At 33.2% G+C, this 25,421-nt stretch overlaps 1 protein-coding gene across 3 annotated transcripts; it reads left to right on the forward strand.

Annotated features, from left to right (window-relative positions):
• Positions 1-369: 369 nt before the first annotated feature.
• On the forward strand, positions 370-21,747 carry LOC130810157 (serine/threonine-protein kinase STY46-like). Of its 3 annotated transcripts, XM_057676116.1 has the most exons (17): positions 370-626; positions 733-970; positions 1,803-1,917; positions 4,557-4,657; positions 4,794-4,880; positions 5,798-5,870; positions 7,841-7,951; positions 9,059-9,109; positions 12,485-12,624; positions 12,703-12,810; positions 13,243-13,316; positions 15,696-15,871; positions 17,183-17,278; positions 19,285-19,365; positions 19,481-19,531; positions 20,309-20,449; positions 20,545-21,747. In XM_057676116.1, the coding sequence occupies exons 2-17, from the start codon at positions 777-779 to the stop codon at positions 20,584-20,586; spliced, it is 1,641 nt and encodes a 546-aa protein (XP_057532099.1). In that variant the 5' UTR covers positions 370-626; positions 733-776; the 3' UTR covers positions 20,587-21,747. The 3 variants fall into 3 exon arrangements, 2 of the variants coding, with proteins under 2 accessions (XP_057532099.1, XP_057532100.1); XM_057676117.1 differs by lacking the exon at positions 20,545-21,747 and having other exon boundaries at positions 19,452-19,531; positions 20,309-20,446; XR_009040995.1 differs by lacking the exons at positions 20,309-20,449; positions 20,545-21,747 and having other exon boundaries at positions 17,183-17,318; positions 19,481-19,532.
• Positions 21,748-25,421: the final 3,674 nt, after the last annotated feature.

The following is a 25,421-nucleotide window of genomic DNA, read 5'->3' on the forward strand; positions in this document are numbered from 1 at the left end:
AGCTCTCCTATTCTATAGCAAATCACAAATTCTTGTGAGAGATGGTCTTTTTAAGAGACCATCTCTATATAGGTCGGTTCATTATATATTTTTTAAAATATTGTAAGTAGGCATTAAAAATGATGTGAATAGACATTTAAGATATTGAAAATAAGCTTTAAAGATAATACAAATAGGCATTAAGATTACGATAAGTAAATATTAATCCTCAGTGAGTTAGATTTGAAATACGTCTTTTAAAAAAACGATTTCTCAAAAAGGTACAATTTGTAAAAAAAAAAAAAAAAAAGATACGAACTTTCTGTTTTCAAGTCTTATCCACTCCCAAGGAGTACGGTTTAAAATATAAATAAAAAGGCACTAGTCAAGTCAATACTCAAGAAAGTCTGAACGCTCTACAGCTCCGGCATTTCGAACAATTTCTGTATATCGAATTTGTAAATGAGTTTCTCCTAAATTTGAGCAGCAAATACTTTTTGTCTTCAAGTTTAGCCCCCTGGATTCCATAACTCCATATTCTTCTCTCTAGCTTTTCCCACACTTTGCTTACCTCACCCGCTTTCTCTCTCCTCCATTTGTACGCGTTTTACTTAGCGTGCTTCTCTAATGGCGGACATCATCTAATTGTCAGTTTCTCCATTTCAATATCATCAGTTCCGCGTTTCTTTTCTGTTCTTTCTGAACTTTGATTTTCTTGTTTGTGGAAACTTATTTTTTAGTTTGTTTTTGCAGATTGCAGTTTGATTTGGCTTATATGAAGTTGATTTTTGGTGGTTATGGAGTTTATTGAAGGAGTTGGTGAGAGTTCTTCTCCACCTAGGAGCTTTGGAGGTGGTATTGGAGGTGCTGCTTTGTATGATATACGTAATGTTGTTTATAATCGCTTGATTGAAATTGGAAATGACGAAGCTGTTTCGAATCCTGACTTTCGTGAGATCTTGGATTCTCACTTTAACAGATTGCCTCCAAGGTATTTCAGTCAATTTTATTTCCAGTTTTGTTGATATTTTCCGTATAATTTTGCTTGTTATATTCGATTTTGTGAAATTTATTTGTTTCTTGAAATGTATATTTGTTTCATATAATTGCATTGTTTGAAACTCATCATTTGTGATGGATATCTTTTAGAGTTGAATGTTGATAACTTTGCGAATTTTGATATATTGCTTCCTAGGTATTGCAATCTATTTCATTTACATTTTTCGGATATTGTCCGTGCGATTTGCTTGTTATTTGAGGCTTGGCTTTTCTAAGCACGTGTTTCTTGAACTGCATATTTGCCTTGGATAATTGCATTTTTAGAAATTTATTGTTTGTGATAAATATCTTCTAGAATTGAAACTTGATAACTTTGCTAATTTTGATATGTTGCCTCCTAGGTATTGCATTCTATTTCATATACATTTTTCTGATACTGTCCGTGCGATTTGCTTGTTATTTGAGGCTTGGCTTTTGTGAGCAGGTGTTTCTTGAACTGTATATTTGCCTTGGATAATTGCATTGTTAGAAATTTATCGTTTGTGATGGATATCTTCTAGAGTTGAATGTTGATAACTTTGCTAATTTTGATATACTGCTTCCTAGGTATTACAATCGATTTCATATACATTTTTATGATATTGTCCGTGCGATTTGCTTGTTATTTGAGGCTTGGCTTTTATGAGCATGTGTTTCTTGAACTCTATATTTGCCTTGGATAATTGCTTTGTGAGAAATTCATCGTTTGTGGATATCTTTTAGAACTGAATGGTTAAAATCTAGCTACTTTTGATTGCAATAACCTCTGTTCCTTTTTGCTTCAGCTACGGTTTGGATGTTAATTTAGATAGAGTGGAAGACGTATTGTTACATCGAAAGCTTCTATCATTAGCAAAGGATCCAGAAAAACGGCCTGTTTTCCATGTTCGTTTTATGGAGGTATTGAATTTATTGTCAATGTTGGAATTTGTCTTCCATTATCAAAAGTTCTAATTTAGGAAAACAAGTAGAGTTTGTCTAAAGTTCATTTTGTGGTGTCTTTTGTTTTTCTTTGGTGTATATGAGTAATTTTTTGTATAGCTTTGTCTCAAGAAAGGGATTGATACTCATGTATAGTGTTCTTAAGGTTAAGCTCCTCTCTATATATCAGTCTATTAATAAATACATCTCATAGAAGTTTACTTTTTTGTGAATCTTTTGTAAAATTTAGCTCTATTGTAAAAGTTATTCACTTCTCGTTTAATCATTCTAACATGTTGAATGTTGTGTGCGATTTTTGTTTCTGTATTGTTAGTTCAATTCAAAACACATCCTTGAATCCTGCAATTAGCTGCGTACATTTGACCCCCCTAGAGCCACTTAGTGTCTTGGGGTATTGTGATCTTGTTGTTATTCTTAGATACTAATACCAAACTATTGAAAACTACTATCTTCTATATCTTTTATATGTTTCTTCAGCGTCCTTGAGTTTTCATTCAGAAGAATTAGACTATGCCTGAGAAAGAAACATTAATGGATCCATGTGGGTTGCCACATCCCTGTTGTTACTTGTTAGTACACTACACCATGTACTTTTGTACTATTTTGTGTCGGTGTTTTGCACAAAATTTTTGATATTTGAATAGCTATGGAGCTTGAAATTGGCTAAGAAAAAATATAGTTTTAAATGAAGAATATGTAGTACAGACTTTCAATTGCATTTGTACTTGTTAAGTTTGCCTCAGAGAAATAATAGTCATGATATTGCCTTGGGTAGATCATGTACATGAAATGATTAAAGGTCAATTGTTTGATATCAATGATATTTTCTATTGAAAGATCGTTCAATAGCTCACATATACAATGTGATTTCATGTTTTGTCTCTTCATAGTAGCTGATGGTTGATCATCAAAGGAAAATAAGCAACAACAACAATGCCAGTGCCTTAATCCCAAAAGATTGGGATCAGCTAGGTTTATGATCATGGGATGTGACTAAGTTTTATTGAGCTGGTTGTCACTAACATATTGCTCACCATTCTCGTTTATTCGAGCTTGGGACCGGCAAAAAGCGACAAGCACTCACTGGCAGAGTTGCTCCCAAATTTTCTCTTCATTTTGTTTTTGCGTAAACCAGATTGCTTGTCATTAAACTTCTAGTGCACCTGTCTAACTAACTCACTGAAGCATAAAGAAACATAAAGTTGCTCCCTCATCCCCCTCAAAAAAGGGTGAAGAGAGGCAGATGATTTATCGTGTATGTGCTTGCCACAAATGAGTGATTGACCATCATTGATGCACTGATACTGATATTAGGTGTAGCCAAATAGGCTAAGGATCGTAAGGAGTCTAGAAGGTCAAAATTTCATTCTAAAGCTTATTCAACAAGATACCTCAAACTCCATGTCTTTCTTTTTGTTTCCACTTCAACTTTTTTCTTATTTTTGGCATATAGTAATTTTTATCATACCCTAACCTTTTCCACCTGTGGTTCCATCACTTCATCTTCACTCATTCATTTTTGATTTATAATTCTTACTCTGTTACACTCTCCTTTTCCCTTCTTATCACATATAGATTTTTATATAACTGTTAAATTACCTTTCTTGATTTCCTAAGCTTGGTTAATTGAACAAATTGGTACCAATTGAGATAACATCATCTAATCAAGATACTATCCCTTGTTTAGAAGTCAAAATTCAAAAAAGGATAGGTAAACAAAATGAATATTGTTTTATTAGTTATATCTTGCAAATAATTTCTATTTCTTGTGGTTTTTATATTTAAAAATATAATTTTTTTTTATCCAATCATTTACACTTCTGGTTAGAATATTGTTGCATGTAGTGTTTACTATTAAAGGTCAATTTAATTTTACACTAAGGTAAGATTGCGTACATCTGACTCTTTTAGCTTTGCTTAGGTAAGAGCCACTTAATGATGTTGAGGTAATGAATGTTGTTATTTTGTTTCTCCATCCTTCATTATACATGATTAAGCACATTAGAGCTAATAATGAATACACGTAAATTATAAAGGGTTGATAATCTCTTGATATAATTAATCCAACATACAATTGTGTTGGGAGTTGGATCAACAAAACTTTAGTTTAAGTAGGGGGCCTTAATGGGTTTAAGTTTTTGTTATTTCTTTATAGTTATATGGCATGAAAAGGGAGGCTTGCTTTACATTTGTTGATATTTTCTAGTTGTTATATTTTTCATATACTTTGTCTTGAAAAATTATCTTGTATTAATTATAGTCCCATAGGTAAAGTATTTATTGAATTTGGCTAGTAAATCATTTATTGACAATTTGTTGTGGGGTGTGCTTTGTTGGAAAGTAGTAAAATATGACCACTTTTGATGATTATATCTTCATTAAATTTAATACTTAGATCTTCTTGGTCAAAATTTTTTAAAATTTTGTTTACGTTGGTAATTGGTTAGTCCATGTAACTTGAGGATTGCTCATTTACATAGTCAATTTCCTTTTTGGAATTCGTTTTTCTCAATTTGAAACCTGTTGGTGATGTTACTTGCTATTTCTCTTGTTTTTGCATTGTGCATATTACATTAGTTGACTTCTCTTCTTTATAGAACCTCAAAACAGATGGTGGAGAAGTAGACTTGGTTGAATGCTCTTCATCTGTTTCAAGGCCACGTTCAGATTTCAATCACATAGTGCATGTGCAAAACAAGTAATTTTTTGACTTTCTTGTATCATCTTTAGTATTTTCTTTGTGGTTATTATGCCTTATTTTTTTTTCATTCTATTAACAACATTTGTTACAACTTATGATTTTTTCAATGTTGTTCCACTCTTTTTGAAAACAGGGAGGAAGAGAGGGGATTTGAACCTTGTTCGAAGCTAGAAGACCTTAATTTGGATGTTAGACACGACTCTGATTCCATGGAAAAGAGGTACCTATGGCCTATGGTCTTAATTAACAATATCTCTAAACAAGTTTTGTATGTAGGTGTGGTAGATTTATTTTTGGTATATGAGTGGCCTCTTTGATCGAGTTTCTTGTTAAAACCCTATGTGCTTGTGTTGGACTTCGGTTAATTACATGATATTTCGTAATTCTAATGACAACCATTTTTTATTGCAATATACTTCTTTTTTCGTTTCTTTATTCGATCGATCACAGTTGTGATAACGAATTTTGTGTGCCAGTAAGGGAAGAGGCAATCGCCAAATATCGTTCCAAACCATGAGATATCTCTTTTACACCTTTACGATTCATGTAATAACAATTTGTTAAATGTCTAAAACTTTACAATGCGCTAAATACACTCGATACAATACGATGCGGCCTTGTTTTGCACTAATTTTATTGAGTTTCAGATGTTTATAACCCCAAAATTAATAAGTTAACTAAATCAATCAATGTATAGATTTATAAGTAGCAATTAATTATGGACGTATTTAGGGATGATTAATTTTTTAATGATTTGGCTTTGAGAGAGTATTTTTCTCTCAATGTTTACATCTCTCTTATGAATATCATGATGCGAAGTTGGATACACATAGTGTATTAAGCGCAATAAATTTTACTGATTTTTCCATTTTGGAAGAGGATAATGGACTTAAATGATGACATGAGTCTACTCTTAACTCAAAGTTTTCATGTACCAATTTCCTTTTTTTCTATAAAGCTGGATAACCTATCAACTAACAACTACCACTACCTGATTTTGTTTCCTAGTTTTTAACATGTTATAAGTGTGCTATTTTTTTCTACATAGTTGGTAGAATGCCATGTCTAGGTAGTGTATTGTGTATCAATGTTTTTGGTTTACCTTTTGGCAAAGGGCTAATAGGATCTTTTTTATAGGCAAGAAATTTGTCCTACTCCTCTACATGAAGTGATATTTTCTACACCGGATAAACCCAAGCTTCTTAGTCAGGTAAACAAAAAGACTTTGGTTGCCAGTTTGTCCCATTGCATCATTATATGTTTTCGAGCTTGTTTTTGAAGTTCTATTTGTTTCAAGAGTTGTGTGCCATCGGACTTTGGACTTTGGAGTGCTGGCATTATTTTATTTCTTGTACAGTACATGGTGTTTGACGATAGATCAACTAGAAAATAGCTTTCTTTATTATCTCAAGGCTTAGGTAGCAAAAAAAACACCTAAGGTGTTACACGTAAAAAGCCATTTTTCTTAAATTGTATTATATTATGTATTTGTGCACTAATTTTTGCAATTTTTTCTATCAGGATAGCTGATTGAAACTTGATTGTTAAGTGTAGAGTTAGTTTATCTTTATCTCTGACTGCAGAGAAACACATTGCAACTTTTGATTAAAAAAACTTTCTTTATAATAGGGAAGTAGGCGAATCAATGTTGTGCATTCAAGTTATGTATAAAATCATGTACATACTACATAGGGATACTAATATGTGTGCTAGTTAAGTTGGTAGGTGCTTTGACATGGGTTCAAACCTTAGTGTGCACATTTTTTTGGTTTTAAAACAATACTTCTCCATTCTCTAATGATGATATTATGCGTCATTTTCAAAATATGAAAACTCGACAACTGACGTGGATAATTATTGTAATTAAAACGTTGATGAATGTAATTTTTTTATTTATATCATTACATCACTTGATTTTGTTTTGGGGGATGGGCATTGGTCTTGGATTCTAAGGGTCTAGACCCGACTCGACCCTAATTTAAGGGTCTAGATCCACCTATTTTTAAGATTCTATGGGTTCGAGTTGGATCTGGGTCCATTAACTTAGGGTCCGGATCCGGGTTCGAGTCCACACGCTTAAGACCCATATTCGACCCATGAACCCGTTTACATCTTTTTGTTTAAAATTATTTATTAGCTATCATGTGTATTTAATTGTTTAAATTTATATTTTAGAACATTACGTGATTTGAAACTTTGTTGATTCATGTAATTTGAAATGTGATCGTTGTATATATACTAAAGCAATCAAAAGACTTGATGAATATTTCGGTTTGAGAACTTGAATGATGGAAAGCTTTATATATTTGGTCGCTCAATTAGTATAAGTATTTAAAGATGCTTGTTAGTTCAAAATGTAAATAATTTTATACGAATAGACAAAAATTGTATAATGTATTTTTAATAATTTTTCTAGAAAAATCAAAATATTATTTTGAACCCAGATCCAGATCTAGATTTGCCAGACCCAAAGGTTGTAGGTCTGGGTCCAATATTTTCAGACACTATGGATCTGGGTCTGGGTCTGGGTTTGATAACAAAATAGGGTTTGGATTTGGGTGTAGCAGACCCGACCCAGATCTGACCCATGCCCATCTCTAGCACTAGCCCTTGTAGAAAAGCAATGCCAATTTTTTTAATTTTGAATGATATAATTCGAAAGATATTAGAGTGAAAAGTATGCAAAGGTTGTTAGGTTGTCGTCTTGATGACATATAAGGATGCTAAGGAATATGGTTAGGATTTTCCTATATTACATCTCTTTCGGAACCCTTGCTCTACAGGAATGCTTTGTGCATATTGTTGTTCTTTAGGAAGTTGAGTTTCAAAGGTTGAATTTCAGTGAATTCTTTTTTAGTCAGTTATGAGATTAAGGGAGAGACAATTTTCTTTAAAGATGTATAAGTTTTGAAAAATAAAAGTGGCCAAGTGGTGGTATATTATAATTATCTACTTCCAAGCAATTTGATATTATACCAGTTTGAAGATCCCTTGTGTGATTAAGTAGTCGAGATTTGAAAAGTTAGCCGACCATCTATATATCGTGTTCTATAACTTCCCATCATTTTCTCCTATCTAATCTTTTATTGTATTTTTATTAATTTCTTTTTTGGTTTGATTGTTGGATACTTCCTAAGTCTTATGGTTGCTATTAACGGTCGTTTTGTGTGATCCATCCAGCTGTCTGCTTTGCTATCCGATCTAGGGCTTAACATTCGTGAGGCACATGTATTCTCAACTACTGATGGCTACTCCTTGGATGTGTTTGTGGTTGATGGATGGGCTATTGAGGTATACTTTACCAATCAGCCTTTGTAATGAAAACCATTTTTATTACTCTTTTTTGATTCGAGCTTTTGTGCTTATACAAAATTTCCTGGTTTCTTCTCATATCTCAGAGAGTGCATTATAAATCTTTTCCTTTCTTAAGCTTGGATGAAGATGTGGACTTTTGTTTCCTTCTTTTCTTTTGTGTTGTGTTATATATTACATTTCCCTTTTAGTACTCACTTTAGAAATTTCAGGCCTTTTTTTCCTCCAAATTCTTTTGTATTTTGTTCTATTATGTGTGTGGTCATTAGCAATGGCGAACCCCGAAAAATGGTCAATTAGAGCACAAATGACTAGCAGATACAGAAAAAAAATCTAATACGAAATTATGTATACAAATTATCATAATAACATGAAAATTTATAACGTTTTTCAACTCATACCTGGGGGATTTTGTTGGATCGAAGTATGTGTCCAAGTGTCCAAAGCATTCTTGTCCCTTAATAAAGTCTTGAATTGTCGTACCCATGTCAGTGGATTTGATTCGGGTTCTTTAGGTTAGATGACAAGTCTGAGTAAAATAGTGTGTGTGTTTGTCTATGCTTTGTGTTCGAGTTAATACTCACGTCTGTCCATGCATCATGCATAGATCAACACACATGTGGTTTATATATATGATGTTGTTCATATCCTTCTGCATCTTTTATAACTTTATACTGCAACTCTGCACGGTTTGCAAGGTTTATCACTTATTATGTTTTTCTCAAAAAAGAAAAGGCAAATTTTCAACTTTATCATTATCTGGATTGTTAGACTTCTTTTACATTTGTTATAAGGTGTTGCAGTAGATGCTTCTCCCAAGGTCATCACATATCTTGTTCTAAAGAATGGGAACCTTTTCATACAATGGTATATACAATATTTTTTCAGTGTAAAAAGATATTGCTATGGTCAGGATATAGGAAATCTTAGAGCCAGTTGCTTATCCTTCAACTTACGGTCCAAAAATAGAGGCAACAATTTTATGCATTGTGGACTTGCCTTTAATTGCATATTGCAATTATATTTTTATGCAGCTGGGATGTGTGCTGAGTCAAATTGTTGCTGACTTTACGATGTTATTATCAGGATGCTGATAGCTTGCGCAAAGCTATGGAAGAAGCGGTAGATAAGAGTGAGGTAGAAATCTAACCTTAATGAACTCTCTATTCCATATCTTACTATTTTAATTGTGGGATTGGATTTGTGATTATATTTACTATTAATTAATGTTTATTGGCATGAATGCTGTTAATTTTGAGTTGGTGCAGCATAGCTAAATCTTTCTTTCATTTTGAGATTCCCAATATTCCCTACAAATTTATTTTGCAAGCTGTTTGTATTAATTTAATCTAGTTTATTTTATTTTTTTAAGATTGATATGGGCTTGTGTAGTGGAGTTGGTTAGAATTTGAAAAGAGAAGTATCTATTAAACTTTTTCCACACTTCCACAGCTTGTTCTGCTTAGAGTATAGAGGGGGATACATTGTCAAAACCTCATGGCTAGTTGTGTGGTTGGAGAGAAGAGGGGGTGAATTGAAAAGATTTTGGTATGAATTAGGTGGTGACATCCAATCTTGATAGGTTCACGATGCCTTGATACATGACCTTTTAGCGCTTGTTTGGATTTTTTCTCAAAGTGATATTGGGCTGCCTTCTATCACTAATTTTAAATCGGAATATTTTGTTGAGTAGAAACTTTAATTCCATGTCTTCTTCCTGATAAAAATTTGTCCATCTATGTCAATTAGGTTTTTAATCTGATATAGTGGTGTGCTTCATAGCATTTGCAGTCTTGTTGAGGTGGTGGATGTTGCTTTTCTTCTTGGTTGTGGATGGAGCTTGTTGCAAAAGCATATGAAGTTCGTTATATTTGCTTGGGCAAATAAAGTAAAATCTTTTTTGGCGACAATCTCTCACTTTCATTTTTTTGGTTCATGTAGCCCACTCTATATTGTTAGGATTAATGCTTTGTCATTGTTGTTTTGTCGTGATGTTGTTTTGTTGACGAGATTAAAGGGGAATGGGATTGACAAAGGGAAAAATGGAAATGAAAGGAAACCCCTTGAATTTACCCCAACTATCTATTTGGAGAAGGGAAAGAAAATGAAAACCCTTTACAATATCCTTTTCAATTTAGCTGGCAATATGCATAGCACCTTCTTCAATCTCATCACTCTCTCGTCATTTTCTTGAATCTTTCTCACAACCCTCTCATCATATTTCCATTATAATCCACCATCTTTCTACTCCATTTTCTTTGCACTATTAGCTATATTCTACCACCAGGATGAATTAAAAATACCACTACCAAACCCTCGTGCCTCTTATACTACCTCCAACACTAGGCAAATGGAAAAAGATTCAAGTGGTAAAAGTTCACCGAAGAAACTCCAGATATGGAGTTTTTAGGGCTGAATTTCACTTTCAAAAGCCACAATTCAAGTTGTGGGAAGGTATGAATGATCTCATTTTAACCCATTGAAAGAATAATTTACCTCTGAAATTTTATAATTTGTGTTGAGTTTTGCGGTGCGGTTTTGGGGTGATGAGCTTGGTGGCTGTTGAAATTCAAGAGCTATGAGGGTGATTTATGGTGTTGGACTTTGGGGAAATGAAAGTTGCGGCTATTGGCAGTGGTGGTTGTGGGGCTGACGACTGGTGTGCTCAACAGAAGTCAAACATGGTTTGTTACTTGGTCCATGTATCGAAGGGTTTGGGGTGATGTGCAAGTTCCAGGCTTCCAGCCTACTTTGGGACTCAGGTGGAGCCGTGGAGGGGATTGGGGAACTTGAAAAGGAAAGTAGGGGAATGCAAAGCTGAGAAAAAGCCAACCAAAATAGAGCTAATGGAAATAAGGAAATTCATTGCCTTTCCCTTTTCAAAATCTCCCCTATCAAACTCCTCAATATCTTTGGGTTACTTTAGAAATAGGATCAAAGTTTTACCTCTTAAAATATGTTCTCAGGAGTTCACTGCTTTAGTAGGATGTGAAATTTTGGGTTACTTTGATATGTTTCTTGGAGGCAAAGTGCACTTTAGACTTTGTCAAACTGACACTTTTGACAAATTGGACAAAGGTTCTCCCCCTTTCCCAAACCTTTGAGTGGCTGTATGCTCTGTTGCAATTCTTCTTCCCTGTATCCTGCTATGTTGTAGGCCTTTGCAGTTTCAGTTGATCTAAAGATATAATAATAAGGCCAAAAATGTATTGTGCTATTCTTCAATATGTAGTGAATTTATTTACAAAATTCTATAGTGCTTGAACCTAAAATTTATCCAAGCACTACAATAACAACAACAACAAGAACAACAAGAACAACAACAATGCCAAAGCATTGATTCCAACAATATGGAACCTTGACAATAAATTAAGCAAAATTTGTATCAATTAAATTTTAATATCAAGTTTGGTGTTATTGATGCTTATTTTAAGCGATTATTAATTTTTAATGTCATTATTTATTGAAAAAAAATATTCATTTTAATATTTCTATTTGATAAGAAAAATCGACGGTTGGGATTTTATGCAAGTTAAATCTAACTCGGTTAACTCAGAAAGTCAACCATTATAGTTTTTTTCTAAACAAAAAATGTTTCTGCAAAATAAGTTGAGATAGGGGTGAAAAATGTCCAATACAAAAAAGAAAAATTAATAAAGTTATTTGTTAAAGAGAATTTTGCTTGTGAGTGCTCGTTGCTCATTGCCAGTCCCAAGCTCGGATAAAAGAAGAGTGAGCGGTAGATCTGTAACAATCAACTCGGTTAAACCTAGTCACATATCATTGATCATGAATTGAAAATTAAATTTCATGTGGGCATCCCCCTACTCAACGATGTGCTACACTTTCTAGGCTTGGGTGTAGTGAAAAGTATGCAAAGGCTACTAGGTCGTCAACCAGAAGCGATGCAGCACAATGCACCAGTGGTGTTAAATGAGCAAGGGCACATAGGTATTGTACATTGGAGGTTTATACTCTGGTACCCATTTTGAATCTTGGCATCATTCATGGAATAGTTAGGCTTCTTGTTCTGTATCAGATCTGTCTTCATAGTTAATTTAAACTTCATTTTTTTGAAAATTTTGAACTTTGATTGCCTGGGCATAGCAATATATTAGTTGCATCAAAATTAATTCTATTTGATTTCAATATTGTACATAACAATCAAGTGTGTGCATATATTTCTGGCGCACCCATGTGTGTATGATACCTAGCAGGCTAGCACTAAATTACTTATTTTTCTCATGTTAACGAGTAATTGTTTGAGATCTGAAATAAAATCAAACTGGCTATCCTGTGTAATGTTGGCCATTGTCTATTAGCTCTGTATGTCTGTACGTGCATGTGTTTTTTTTATAAATAACATTGTATCTGCATTGTGATGGTACATACACCACCTGTGAGGCTGTGATTTGGCACTCAGGGTTTCTTTCTTGAACCCACTTCTTTTTTCCTTTTTGATTATATCATACACGGAAAATACAATTCAATGAAGTTTCTATAAAATTATAGGGTTCATGGTCTGGCTCTTCGCATTCAAAATTTTCAGTAAAGAAAGCTCTTGCTGCTCAAGGTGAACCTGGCAATTGGGAAATAGATAGAAGATTGTTGAAAATAGGAGATAAAGTTGCATCTGGATCTTGTGGCGATCTGTGAGTGAACCTGCTTCTTATACCAATTAAGCATATTCCTATTGTGTTGCTTATATTTTATTCTATCTTTTTGCAAAGGTATCAAGGATTCTACCTTGGTCAGGATGTGGCTATCAAGATTCTCAGATCTGAGCATCTAAATGAAGCTTCCGAGGATGAGTTTGCTCAAGAAGTGGCAATATTAAGGTAAGAATTGATGTGTGAAGTGGAACAGATATTAATGTTTCCTACTTTTTTGCATTTTGTGTCTAGCATCTCAGAATCATCTTAAACTCTAAGTGAGATTGTAAAATATTGGAAAAGGTCATTGAAAGAAGTGGGTTGTAATTTAACAAGAAAAAGAGGATTTTGAATGGATTGTTGTGGTTCAGAAAACGCAAACCAATGTATTATCGCTTGTGTGCCATAAGTAACGTAATAGGAAATTGTATTACATACCTTTCTTTGGAACTATTGATGCAATGACATTTTATCCATTAAAACTCGATAGCTTTCTAGGTATGTACTGTCAAATAAGTGACAATGCATAATATTAGAAGTGGCCATTTTGTGTAATTTTGAGGTGAAGCAGTTGACTGAAAGTTGGTTTCATCGAAAGTTGTTGATTTTCTTATGTAGGGAAGTGCAACATGAAAATGTTGTTCATTTCATTGGCGCCTGTACAAAATCTCCTGATTTATGTATCGTAACAGGTATTGTGTACGTGTATTTAAACTTTAACATTTAGAAGTTCATTAGAAATTATTATATAAGCAACTTTACTTTTAACTGATGTTCTTGAGAATTTCCGGCTTTCCGCTGAACTTATTGCTGCTTTAATATTGCATACTATGTGGAAATGTTACTGAGTTAAGCTACCTACTTCCGTGCAATTATAATTCTAGAGCTCTATTGCATTCTGCATATCTCACTACCTCAATATTTCTGGAGCTGTCATATAAATTTTCTGTTTGAATATCTTTTAGAATTTGAAAGGCTTTGGAAGAATGAGGTTGATTGAGTTCCTGCTTTTGAAAGAACTGGTATTATCAAGTGCTAGTGCATTTGTTAAATTTATGGATAGCGTAAGTATTATTGGTAGTTGGATGATTTCTAAAAGTGGACTTTTGAGTGAATAAAATAAAGCGATAAGTTAAGAATAAACTCTTGCTAAAAGGTAAGTAGACATTGTTTTTGGATATCTTGAATGTAAAAAATGACTACTTATCTCTGTTTTTGGCAGAGGTGCTAATGCTATGATGCTACCTTTCTGTGTCAATTTCAGAACAAAAGATCAGATATACACGATCAAAGAATAATGGTCATGGTGGATGTTATTTCGTTTAGCTTAATGTTTCTTGTGAAGTTATGCCCAAGACTTTTGATCAAATCACTGTAGCATCCCCTCACAATGGCCAACAGTTGAGGAAAATATAGTAATTAGACTGAAATCAAGTATTTTAGGAGTGCTAAAAAAGCCCCTCAAATAGCTGAAGACAAGAACCTATTTGTACTCGAGGGTTGAGACTTGAGGCCCCTTATCATAATCAGACCCCTTGCATAACGGGTGGCTACTCGTATAAAATTATACCAGCATTAATAAGTTTTGCATGTTGATCCAATAGATGTCCAATATAAGTGCACAAGGGTCAACTTTGCAAGCTTATAACTTCTGATCGAGCTCTGGTTGGGGCATGTAATTTATTTTTGTAAATTTGTCCTACTCTAGTATTAAATGAAATTGGTTTCACATTATTTATATTTTTGTGGAAGGACTTATGGGCCAAAGACCACAAAGCTGTTGGTTTTTGCCGTTTTTTGTGTACAAATTGTATTTCCTTGTACTTAGAAGCTAGAAAGGGTGGGACTTCAAATTTGTAGAAAGGCTATCAATCTATGTGGGTTGAGTGGGATAAATTCTCAGATATATTAATAAAGTGAAGTTCAAAAGTGGCGAATTGTGCAAAAGAAAATCTTTGAACTTGTTAGATTCATTGTTATGTTTTCCAGCAGGCATGTCCTTAGGTTTTTCTAGCCAACATAATCCATTTTTGAGCTTGGTTTGGACCTTTGGAGAAATTGGAGTTGGTGTAGTAGTTTGGGTTCAATAGGGAGAAACCGAGTAATTTGGAAATACTATTCTGAGAAGAGATAGTGTGTGCACATTTTAAATTAGTTACTTTTAACAGGGATAAGTGGTTTCCTTTAGAGTTAAGGTTCATCGTTGGGTGTTAAAGGACAAAACTAGTTGTGCACAAGTATTGGAATATTTGACATTTGCAAAACAAATAGTTTTAATGGAGTAGAACTTCCAACATATGTTGATTATGAGTTTGGACGATTTCCTCTTTGTTTTCTTTTCTTTAGTTTGGATTGGAGGACCATAGTCAGAATGGCTCATTGATACATGGACTAGGTTAGGAATTTGCACATCTGACTCCTGTCACTCCCTTTACCTCAACTAAGCAAGAGCCGCTATAGCAGCATTGAGGCAAATGTTCAATTTTGGTTCTTGTTTAACTTTTATGGTGCTTCAGGTAAAAAATGTGTAGGTATGACATGGGGAAAATTTCAAGAAATATTCTAATTGCTCAATGTTTTGTACTGATTTAAGTTGTTTGTTGTCAAGGGTCGATCAAAAACAACCTCTTTGAAATACAGGGCTAAGGGCGTAAGGCTGTGTAAGGCGGCATGTTTTTATTTTTTTTTGCTAATGTAAGTAAGACCCACTTAATGGCATTGGGCTAATGGAATACTGAATTTTCTTTTGTTGTGATTCGGTGGGGTACTTGAAAACTCAGTCTCTTTGGTGTGTTAATGTTGTTCTCTTAAAACCTGATAATATCTGGATGGCTTTGGAGTTCTCATTGAGTGGAAACTATATATATATATATGCATGTCTTCTAGGATTGATAGTAGACCTGTCTTGTATAATTTTCAAGCTTTTCTGTCACCTTCCAGCTGCAAGTAGTTCTTGCTACCTTGTATTTTGCCCCCTCTTTTAAATGATCAGATTGTCAGAAAGAACTATTAATGTTTCATTTGTTTCAGTAATCTGATGTTGCTGTGGGTGTGCTGTGCTTTTTTGGCAGAGTACATGCCTGGTGGGAGTCTTTATAAGTATCTGCACAAAAATAAAAGAGATTTGAAGCTTCCTGAACTTTTGAAATTTGCAATAGATGTCTCAAAAGGGATGGAATACTTGCACTGCAACGGTATAATTCATAGGGATCTGAAATCAGCAAATTTGCTCATGGATACTCTTCAAGTATGTACTTATTATCTTTATTGATACTTTATCACTGATTTCTAATGTTAGTGGATACTACGTGAGTACGTTCCCATAGTTTGTCCCTTCAGCTTTATTTTTGGTAGGCTAGCTGAATGAAGGAAGTCCAATTAAATCAAATGTTTTGAGCAACTTAGCATTCTAATTTTTGGCTTAAACCATGGACATCAATATTTTCGGAGTAAATATCAGACAATGAAAAAATGAATGGCCTGTTGAGTGTTGAATAACCAATGTCATAAATTCAATTAGAAAATGGTCTGTCTAATAACAGATATGGGCATCATACTACAATGCATGTTGCATCTCATTGTCTGTCAGCTATTCTAATTAATGATGATGTTATATTTCCCACAATTTTTCATCACCATGCAAGTGAGTAGTGACAATAGAGAAATTGTGGTGCTTTCGTTCAATCTTTTGTCCATGTCTTTCTGCTGAGTGATTTGCTAAGAGTTTCAGCTACCATTTGTATCCCCTTTTGAAACTTGCGTCTTCATTATCTTATCTTTAGATCAAATTAGGTTCTATACGTACCTTGAGTAAGTCCTGAGCTGGAACCTGAATCGTATAGTGCACACCAGCTCTGGAGTCCCATTAGAAAGAACTTTAGCTCTTTTGTTGGATGAGCTCTATGAGCGGTGGTCCTTTGTTCTGTCTTTGACTCTTTGGTAGTTATATCTGCTACAAGGAAAATTCGTACAGAAGTATAATTCTTAACCTGTATGAATATGGCAAGTGCATTTTATCTTTGCTAAAATTGTGGCCTAAGGGTTGTACTTTCTATATCAGAACATAATATTTACATTAAATAATGTGCTCCCTTTTTTGTTCTCCCCTTTTCTTGTACTTGATTATGTAGGTGAACAATGATTAGGACTATTAAGGAGCCGAGCTTTTTGTTTAGCTTCTTCCTCTTGTTGACACCAACCTTAACTCCCAAGTACTAAAGCAAAAACACAAATAATTTTTCCAACCACTTCAACATTACTCGCTTAGCATCTGAATTGTTATGGCAGATATAGTCTACCTTTGTTTTTCAGCAAATTAACTTTTGAAGCATCAACAGTTAGCGAAAAGTTGCGTTTATATTTTGAGGAAAGAACAGAGGGAGTGTACGCTCTTTTGGTATTATTTTCTGTTTGAGCTAACAGATAAACACGTTTCTCTCAAGTATAAAAAGTTTTCAATTGCCTTTTGTATAAAATTCTGTCATATATTGTCTCTTTCTTATGCATATGTGCTATCTTGATGGTCTAGTTCATTATCTGTGATCTATTGGTTCTTAAGGTTGTTAAAGTGGCAGACTTTGGTGTTGCTCGGTTTCTACACCAGGATGGAGTTATGACAGCTGAAACTGGAACTTACAGATGGATGGCACCTGAGGTCTGATGCTCCTCTCTTTTTCAGTTGAACCCAACTATTGGTATATAATAGCATAATACTTGGACTCTGTTTATTTTGTAACAGTTTTTAAAATTTGTATTTTGCTAGTCTAGGTCTCTTTGATTTATAACTGGAAAGTAAATGAGCAATATGTAAATAGCTGTGAGAATCAGGTCTTGTTTCAGTTGGAAATCAATTACCACTTTCCATGAAAGGTCATGGGTTCGATTTTCATATAGCCCTTTCATTTCCCCAGCCTACCCCGTATTTGAAAAACTATATGTAAAATAGTTTTAATTTCCATTAGAAGTGGATTCACATTTTTCCACAAGTTTCCAGAGTTTTGAACTTATAGAGGCTATTCATTTGCCAAAATATGATTAAACTAGGTAGTTGCAAATCTGACTAAACCCTATGCATGAGAATTGTGTTCAGTGTAGAAAAAGTTTGAGGCGTCTTTGAAAGATATTCAGGATTTGAACAAACTATTTTTCTTAAAAATTAAGCTTCCTGAAGAGTTTCAAAGAACAGTTTACATCTGTTTAAAAATATGATTCATTTTATGTTACTGTGGTTTTTAATATGTATAATACTACATCATCTGTTCAGACTAATACAGTAACCAGGAAAGATGTCCGTGATCTGTTATCTTACGATTTAAAATTTGGCCGGCAAATATCTTTTAGATCACTTTTCTGATTTTTCCTACAAATTTGACCAACTACATCAAAACGGAATTCATTAAATACGAGCAATTTCAAAATTTGTTAAGATCTACTCCTATCTTTGAACTTAAAGTTTTTAAAAAATATGTTATGGAATATCAAATTATTCCCTTAGTTTCCCTACTCCTTTTGCTTGAAAGGAAACTTATTGACACTGAGCTCCCCGGCCCACCGTAGACCAGGATGAATTCGAGCAAGGCTAATCCTCTCTCGAACCACCAACCCTCTCTCTTTCCTCACATAGAGGGTGAATTCGGGTGTTAATTGATCAAACTTAAAGAAAAAATCGTCTTGCTGGTTATACAATAGCAAGAAAACGAAGGAAGAAGAAAAAGATGCTGAAACTACGGCTGTACCTTATTTCAATCCTATCTACCTCTCTTGAAAATGAAGACCCCTTTCCTTTCTGATACTCCTTGGCTAAATAACTCAACAAGCTCCCAAAGGAGTTTCAATCCACCGCTTTCGTCTACCAAAGTTTGCTACTCAAATAGTTTTAATGGTTTATTTATTATAACCAAAATAAGCTTTGACATCTCTATATTTGACTTGAATGCCGAATTGCTCATCATTTTTCTCTTCTCCACTTGGACTCTTCATGCCCCACCTATGTCACTTACCCTCTTTCTCTTTGGCCCAACACATATCTTTTCAACTTAAAAATATATCTAAGAATTACCTTTCTCATAAAAAAGACAATTGTTGATAGTCATACAACTTAGCATCCACTTTTACATATGCTGTAGCAATGAAGGAAAAACTAAGAAAAAGCGTCGGAGAAAGATAAATGTTGCGACTAAAACTCTCTGGCACAAATATTTAGATCTATTATGGGATAGAGAACACACCGAAAATATGTAATCATATTTTGTTCAAGGAAAATTTCTGCTGATCGAGTTGAAGGAACAAGTTGAATTTCAACTCCGTCTTGTGAGTTGTGACCTTCTGCTTTGTATTTTATCATTTAAATAAAATTGTTTTCCCATGATCAAGTTCTAGAACTTAAGTGTAAGGTCACAAATGGAGATTGCAAAACAGTTGTGCTGCAACTGGAAAGTCACCACAGGGTTTCATAGAATTATTTGGAGGATTGGGCTGTTGAATTCTCTTGAAGGCATGAACTTTGTTAGTTACGAATTAGAGACTTAAGCTACTGTTTCGAGAATGAACATTCTTTTGCTTGGAAACATTCATATCGTGATATTGTCTTGATCATGTGTAGCATTTATGATTATGATAGCATGAGACTGTGGACTAATGGCCATCTTGATTATCTTTAAGGTTATAAATCATCAACCGTATGACCAGAAAGCAGATGTATTTAGTTTTGCTATTGTACTATGGGAGCTTATGACCGCAAAGGTACGTTTACTATTTCTATTTTGCAATTTTTTGTTTGTGAACATTTTAAGGATGTGGAAATGAGAAATCCAATCATGTTGAGGCAGTCTTGTGAAAGCAGTATTGTGAAATGCAGATTCCATATGAGAACATGACTCCTCTTCAAGCCGCATTAGGTGTAAGACAGGTATTATGCAGACTTTCAAGAGCAATTACTGGATGTGCCCTTTGAAATATTTTACTATTACATGATGATTATTTTTAACCAATGTGCTTATATAGATTTTTAAAAATTCAAACTGATTGACATTTAGTATATGTAGATGATAACCCTGCGTTTTATAAATATGTTTAGCTCTGGACATTTTCAGTAACGAATTGAGTGTAACCAACTGTTTTGTGGTAGTACTAAATATTGCATTTCTTGCACTGGCAAGATTGTTATAGATCACAGATTAATATTTTTGGAAACTGTAGGTGATTAACTCACGATATAAGTCATGGTGTAAGGATGCATAGAATACTGTATCATAAATGTAGGTGTTAAGAAAATGAATCGAGCCCACGTGATATAATTAGAAGCAAGGGATATAATACGGTTGCATGTATTTTCTGTTTAAAGATCCTCTGATTTTGATAGTGTCAAACCTTCTGGTGTCATTACTGTTTTCCTTGTTAAAGATCGTATATCAGTTCACAACCTTGGCCTTTTTCTAAAATTACCCACGATTGTTGGCTGGTGTACTTGGGTCGTTTAATCTGTGTGGTAATATCAATTGTCCGTTATGTGGTTCATTTTGATTGCAAAGCCGTTGAATTGTTATTTACCAAACATCAGTTTTTGTTCATTGACTAAACTAGGCATCAACTTTTCTTCTCGCGTCTTCAAGTTTACTGCTGTCGGTTTTAACAATATACTGATTCATATTTATTGTTTGAACATCTTTTTTGTCTTAAAACTCAGGGACTTCGGCCGGATATTCCGCAAGACATACACCCTAGGTTATGTGATTTGATGAAAAGATGTTGGGATGCGTCTCCCGACAATCGACCACCTTTTTCCGTCATAAGAACCGAGCTTGAAGATATCCTTGATAATGATCAGGTAATACGCCATTACTATATTTGTAGCTTTGAGTGTCTACATCCTTTTGAATAATATTTTTTTTTAACTATTCACAATAATGTTAAAATTTGTAGGAAACTACAGCAACAACAATTTCTCTCAACGATGCATTGTGATATAGATTATAGACACGGCAAAATTGGTAAACAACATGAGAGGTTTATTTTTTTCGTTCCTTTTGTGTTTGTTTTCTGGAGGGATTGAGAGTTGAGAAACAAAACAAGTACTAAAAAATAGATACATTTTTACACGGCAGGGAAGAAAATATTTTAATTTTTCTTGTAAAAATTACGAAGGCACACGAGTTTAATACAAGTATTACATCTTTTACAAAAGGAATTAAAAAACTGTAAACAAAAAACTATTTTATAATTTCTCCTCCTATTTCATCCTTTTTTCAAAGGCTTTCCCTTTCCCCTATATGTGGTACTTCTGAATAAGCAGCTATTCTTGAGAACTACCCGAAAAAGACACTCCTAGTCAACAAAATTGTTATGGTGGGTAAATTTGAATTTTCGATTAATTAGGATTTGTTGCGAAGATTGTTATGTTGATTGATTGCATATACTATATTTATAATTTTCAACTATAACTAATTAAGTTGCATAACTTAGGAATTGTTAATTAAGTTAGTTGATTATTTGTATTTTCAATATTTGGATATCTGGATTTTCAAATCCGAATTAATTCAATATTTGATTTTGAATATCCTTATCATTTTAGAGTAAAGCGTAAAAAACAACTCTTTTATAAGGCCTTTTTTTATTGAAACAAATTCATATAATGATCTCAAATTTTAAATTATGAGTGTTTTAACGCACAAATTGTTAAGTTGACATTCAAAATGACTTGCTAAACATTCAGTAATTAATAATTAATATTTTAAGTACAAAAATAAATGCTTTAATCAATATATTTGGGCTATTTAATCCAACTTAAAAAATATAACTTGTAATGAAATGGTCTAAAATGAGAACTTGTGAGGCGTGAATTAACTCTAGCTTTTTGAAGTCATCTGGCCCCTTTATGAACAAATGAAACCTCCCAGGAAAATCGCTTTAATTTTTCTTTCTAATTTATCTTACTAAATTTACCTTATTTTTGTTTTTATCAGGATTCATAATTTTACTTTTCTTTTTAGTTTGTCATTAAATTTACCCTATTTTTTTAGACATGAATCATAATTTTTTATTTTTATCTACATAATTAACTTATTTTTCATCTCATTTACATATTTTTTCTTTTTTACTTTTTTATAAAATATCACGGTCAAAATTGATGGAACAAAAAGAGTATTGAAATTTCATGCAATTCGTCTTGTATGAGATCTTCTTACCATGAATGGATCCATGTAATTAGTCTATTTCTCTGATTAATCACTTTAAAAATATAAGTGATAATTTTAACATACTTAATATATATAGGTCAACCCAATACAAATGATTTGACTATAAAAATATTTCATTTAAAAATTTGTGAATTTTCACGAAAGAGGAAAAAAAAGTTTGTGGAAAAAAGATTAATTGACCTAGTGTTTCGAGATGAACAAGGCATCTCATTTACAAGGTTACATCAAGAAGTGCATGTACCTAGTACGTTAAAAACACTCGACTATTCCAAAACAAGGTTATGAAATTTCAAGCAAGTGTCAATTACTACTAAATATATTGAAAACCAAATGTTGATCTTTTGATTATTACTATTTACTATTATTTTTGATATGATGATTTTTTTAATGCATTTTTCTTTATGTATATTTATTGTAAAGAATATGGAAAAAGATGATTTTCTATTAACAAAATGGAGTACAATATATAGCTAAGAGAAGACTACGATTATGCCTAACAAATCTCCTTCAACATCTTTACAAAATCCAACTTAACAAAATTATAAATTACCTAAAATCAAGGAATGGAAAATCTAATTACATAAATGAATATTTTCCTTAATATGCCCCTGCAAGATGGACGGTTTCCGTGAGTTAGTCCGATATTGGAAAATAATGATTGAAAACGAGGTTGTTGGAGGGGTTCAGTAAGAGCATCCGCAAGTTGATCATCTCCGAAAATATGAGTAACACGAAGAATACCACCTTGAACTTTATCACGAACATAATAAAAATCAATGACTAAATGTTTCATGCGAGAATGGAAAACCGGATTTGCAGAATAATGTGTAGCACTTAAATTGTCACAAAAAATAGTAGGAGTAATAGTGGAAGCATAACCAAGTTCGATCATCAAAGATTGGAGCCAGTCAATTTTTGTAGTAGTTGATGCAACAACTCTAAATTCAGCTTCAGTAGAAGAACGAGCTAATGTTTTCTGGCGTTTTGAGCTCCATGCGATGGGATTGTGATGCAAATATACAATATAACCAATAGTGCTGCAAAAATTATCTTTATCATCGGTCCAATCTGCATCAGTAAATGCATGAAGTTGCATTGAAGACTTGTGACGCAAAAGGAGACCTTGTCTCAAAGTACCATGAAGATATCAAAGGAGCCGTTTTAAGTCTTGCCAATGTAGGTCCATAGGAACATGCATAAATTGTGATAATTTATTAACATAGAAAGAAATATCAGGACGAGTTAATGACAAATATTGCAATGCCCCAACTAGGCCTGTGCAACGGACCGGGCTTTACAAAATTGAAAACAGACTCAAATAGGTCGGGTCCATAAGACTCGGCCCAACCCGATCCAGCCTGTTTATCTTACATCTTAAATTTTCTAAAATTAATATCACACAAATATCACACACTGCAGCAATCCATTGTGTTTTAACTTATACCAAAGAAAATATTTTAATGTAAATAACAAGCAACAATCAACCCAACTCCCAGTAGTTTATTTAGAAAATTGATATTGATATTGATATTGATATTAGGACAAAATAATTTATATAAAGTAGATATTGGGACTAAATTACCAAAACTACTAATTAGAAAATAATTTTGAAAAGTTAGGCTAGACAAATTACAGGTCTTCATCTCTTCATCAATTAAAGTAGTTTATTTAGTCTTAACTTACAATTGATATTGATATTAGGACAAAATATGAAGGCCGAATAACAATCCTCAAGCAATACTTAAGAAGTGGGCTTGATAATAAAGCATGTCCACTATTAATGGCAACATTTTAAAGTGAAAAATTGATATTGATATCAGCCGCCTTAGCTTTCTTCTTCAACCTCACGCAGCTACACAGCGTTCTTATCAATGGCAGCTTCACCCAAGTTCTAAAACTGAAAAAAAAAAATTCCCAAATTTCCCAAAATCTAACCTGCTCTGATTTTAACTCGAAGCAAATCGTATTTTAGGGTTTAGGTTTGATGATTTTGAACAGATGACGAGTTGCTTCACTATTATCTCAAGAAGAAAATAATCTTCAATCTACTATGTTATTCGGCACAACAATCCATTCCGCGGAACAGTTCGGCTAAAATATAATCTACAATAAGAAGATTAACATAACAATTAGAGGTGTAAAGAGAGAAAACACACTTGAAAAACTAGGGTTGATGATTTCGAAGAGCATTCTGATGCAAGATTAGCGTACCAGAGATTGATTTCAAGCAGGTTTTTCATATTATTTAACTTCTAGTGTTGATGATTTTGAAAACAAGGGTAATTGTTCATTAGTTTTATTAGAATAAAATCTATTATAATAATAATAATAATTAGGAAAATTTATCCAGAATAATCTAACCTATTCACGATTTTCCTACAATAATCCCAACTATCGATTAACCAGGAATAATCTCAACTATTGATTCACTTAACCTGTGTTGTTGTTGCTCTTGTTTTTACCGGTGCAACAGGTAATTTTCTGGCATTTAGTCAATAGTTGGGATTATTGTAGGAAAATCGTAAATAGGTTGGATTATTCTGGGTAAATTTTTCATTTTTTAAAATATTTATCTTTTTTTTATATTCAAAATGACTTGCTACAATGGGTAGCAGGTCACCCGGGTGTACCCAAGGCAAAGACCCTCCTAAGTTCGGATTATTCATGGTTAATTGATAGTTGGGATTATTGTAGGAAAATCGTGAATAGGTTGGATTATTCTGGGTAAATTTTCCTAATTATTATTATTATTATTATTATTATTATTATTATTATTATTATTATTATATCAGAGCTTAATGATGAAAAAGGAAATCCCAAAGTCATATTATTACGCTAAGTTAAATTAAAGAAAGAAAGCATCGAAGATGGACGATTGGGTATGTTTACGGTAATTTATTTGTGGCAGTCATGAACAAACCTTGCAGCTTCATTTTCCCTCATCAATGGTTAAATCTATCATCTTTCCCATCTCCCCCTATAAATACTCATCTCATGGCAAGCCTATAATCATCACATACCATTTTTACCTTTTTTTTAAAAAAATTAATTAGTAGTAATAATCAGTAGATTATATGGTAGCGGCGGTCAGTCTCGACGTCGAGTCGACGTTGATCCGGAAGTTTACTACATTCTATTTTTTTCCGTTCGATCTCGTTTCTTATACAATGTGAGTTGTTATGTCTAATCGTTCTCTATTATAAACTCTAAAGTTTGTTCGTTTAAAGTTTTCGATCAACGTTTCTGGGCTTGACGTTTTTTTTGCAGTACTGTTTATTTGTTAAACGCTTTGTTTTCATCTAACCAAACATTATTAATTTTCTTATTTAACCAGGTAAGAGTATTTGAAAGAAAAAAAAAAAAAAAAAAAAAACGTTGAAGCATGTACAGGAGTCAGGGCTTTGATGGTGGCGAGGTTCAATACAGAAGCTATGATATTAAGTTATTAACCTGATATTCTTCAAAACAAAAATGATTATGAATATGTGGACTTTGTGGAGTATAGCTGTTATCCACTGTTTTTTTTTTTAATTTTTTTTTTCTTTCTTTACGAAAGTATGATCATTTTATCAAGAAATACATATAATTCTTTTTACTAATCAA

This window comes from Amaranthus tricolor, chromosome 4, assembly GCF_026212465.1.
Source record: "Amaranthus tricolor cultivar Red isolate AtriRed21 chromosome 4, ASM2621246v1, whole genome shotgun sequence".
NCBI classification, from domain to species: Eukaryota; Viridiplantae; Streptophyta; class Magnoliopsida; order Caryophyllales; family Amaranthaceae; genus Amaranthus; species Amaranthus tricolor.

What these genes read in the sequence shown, in the direction of transcription:
- LOC130810157 (XM_057676116.1), top strand. Translation starts at nt 777, where the DNA reads ATGGAGTTTATTGAAGGAGTTGGTGAGAGTTCTTCTCCACCTAGGAGC. An exon ending in TCCATGTTCGTTTTATGGAG is followed by an intron (nt 1,918 to 4,556) that starts GTATTGAATTTA and finishes TCTTCTTTATAG; the next exon opens with AACCTCAAAACAGATGGTGG. An exon ending in TCTGATTCCATGGAAAAGAG is followed by an intron (nt 4,881 to 5,797) that starts GTACCTATGGCC and finishes TCTTTTTTATAG; the next exon opens with GCAAGAAATTTGTCCTACTC.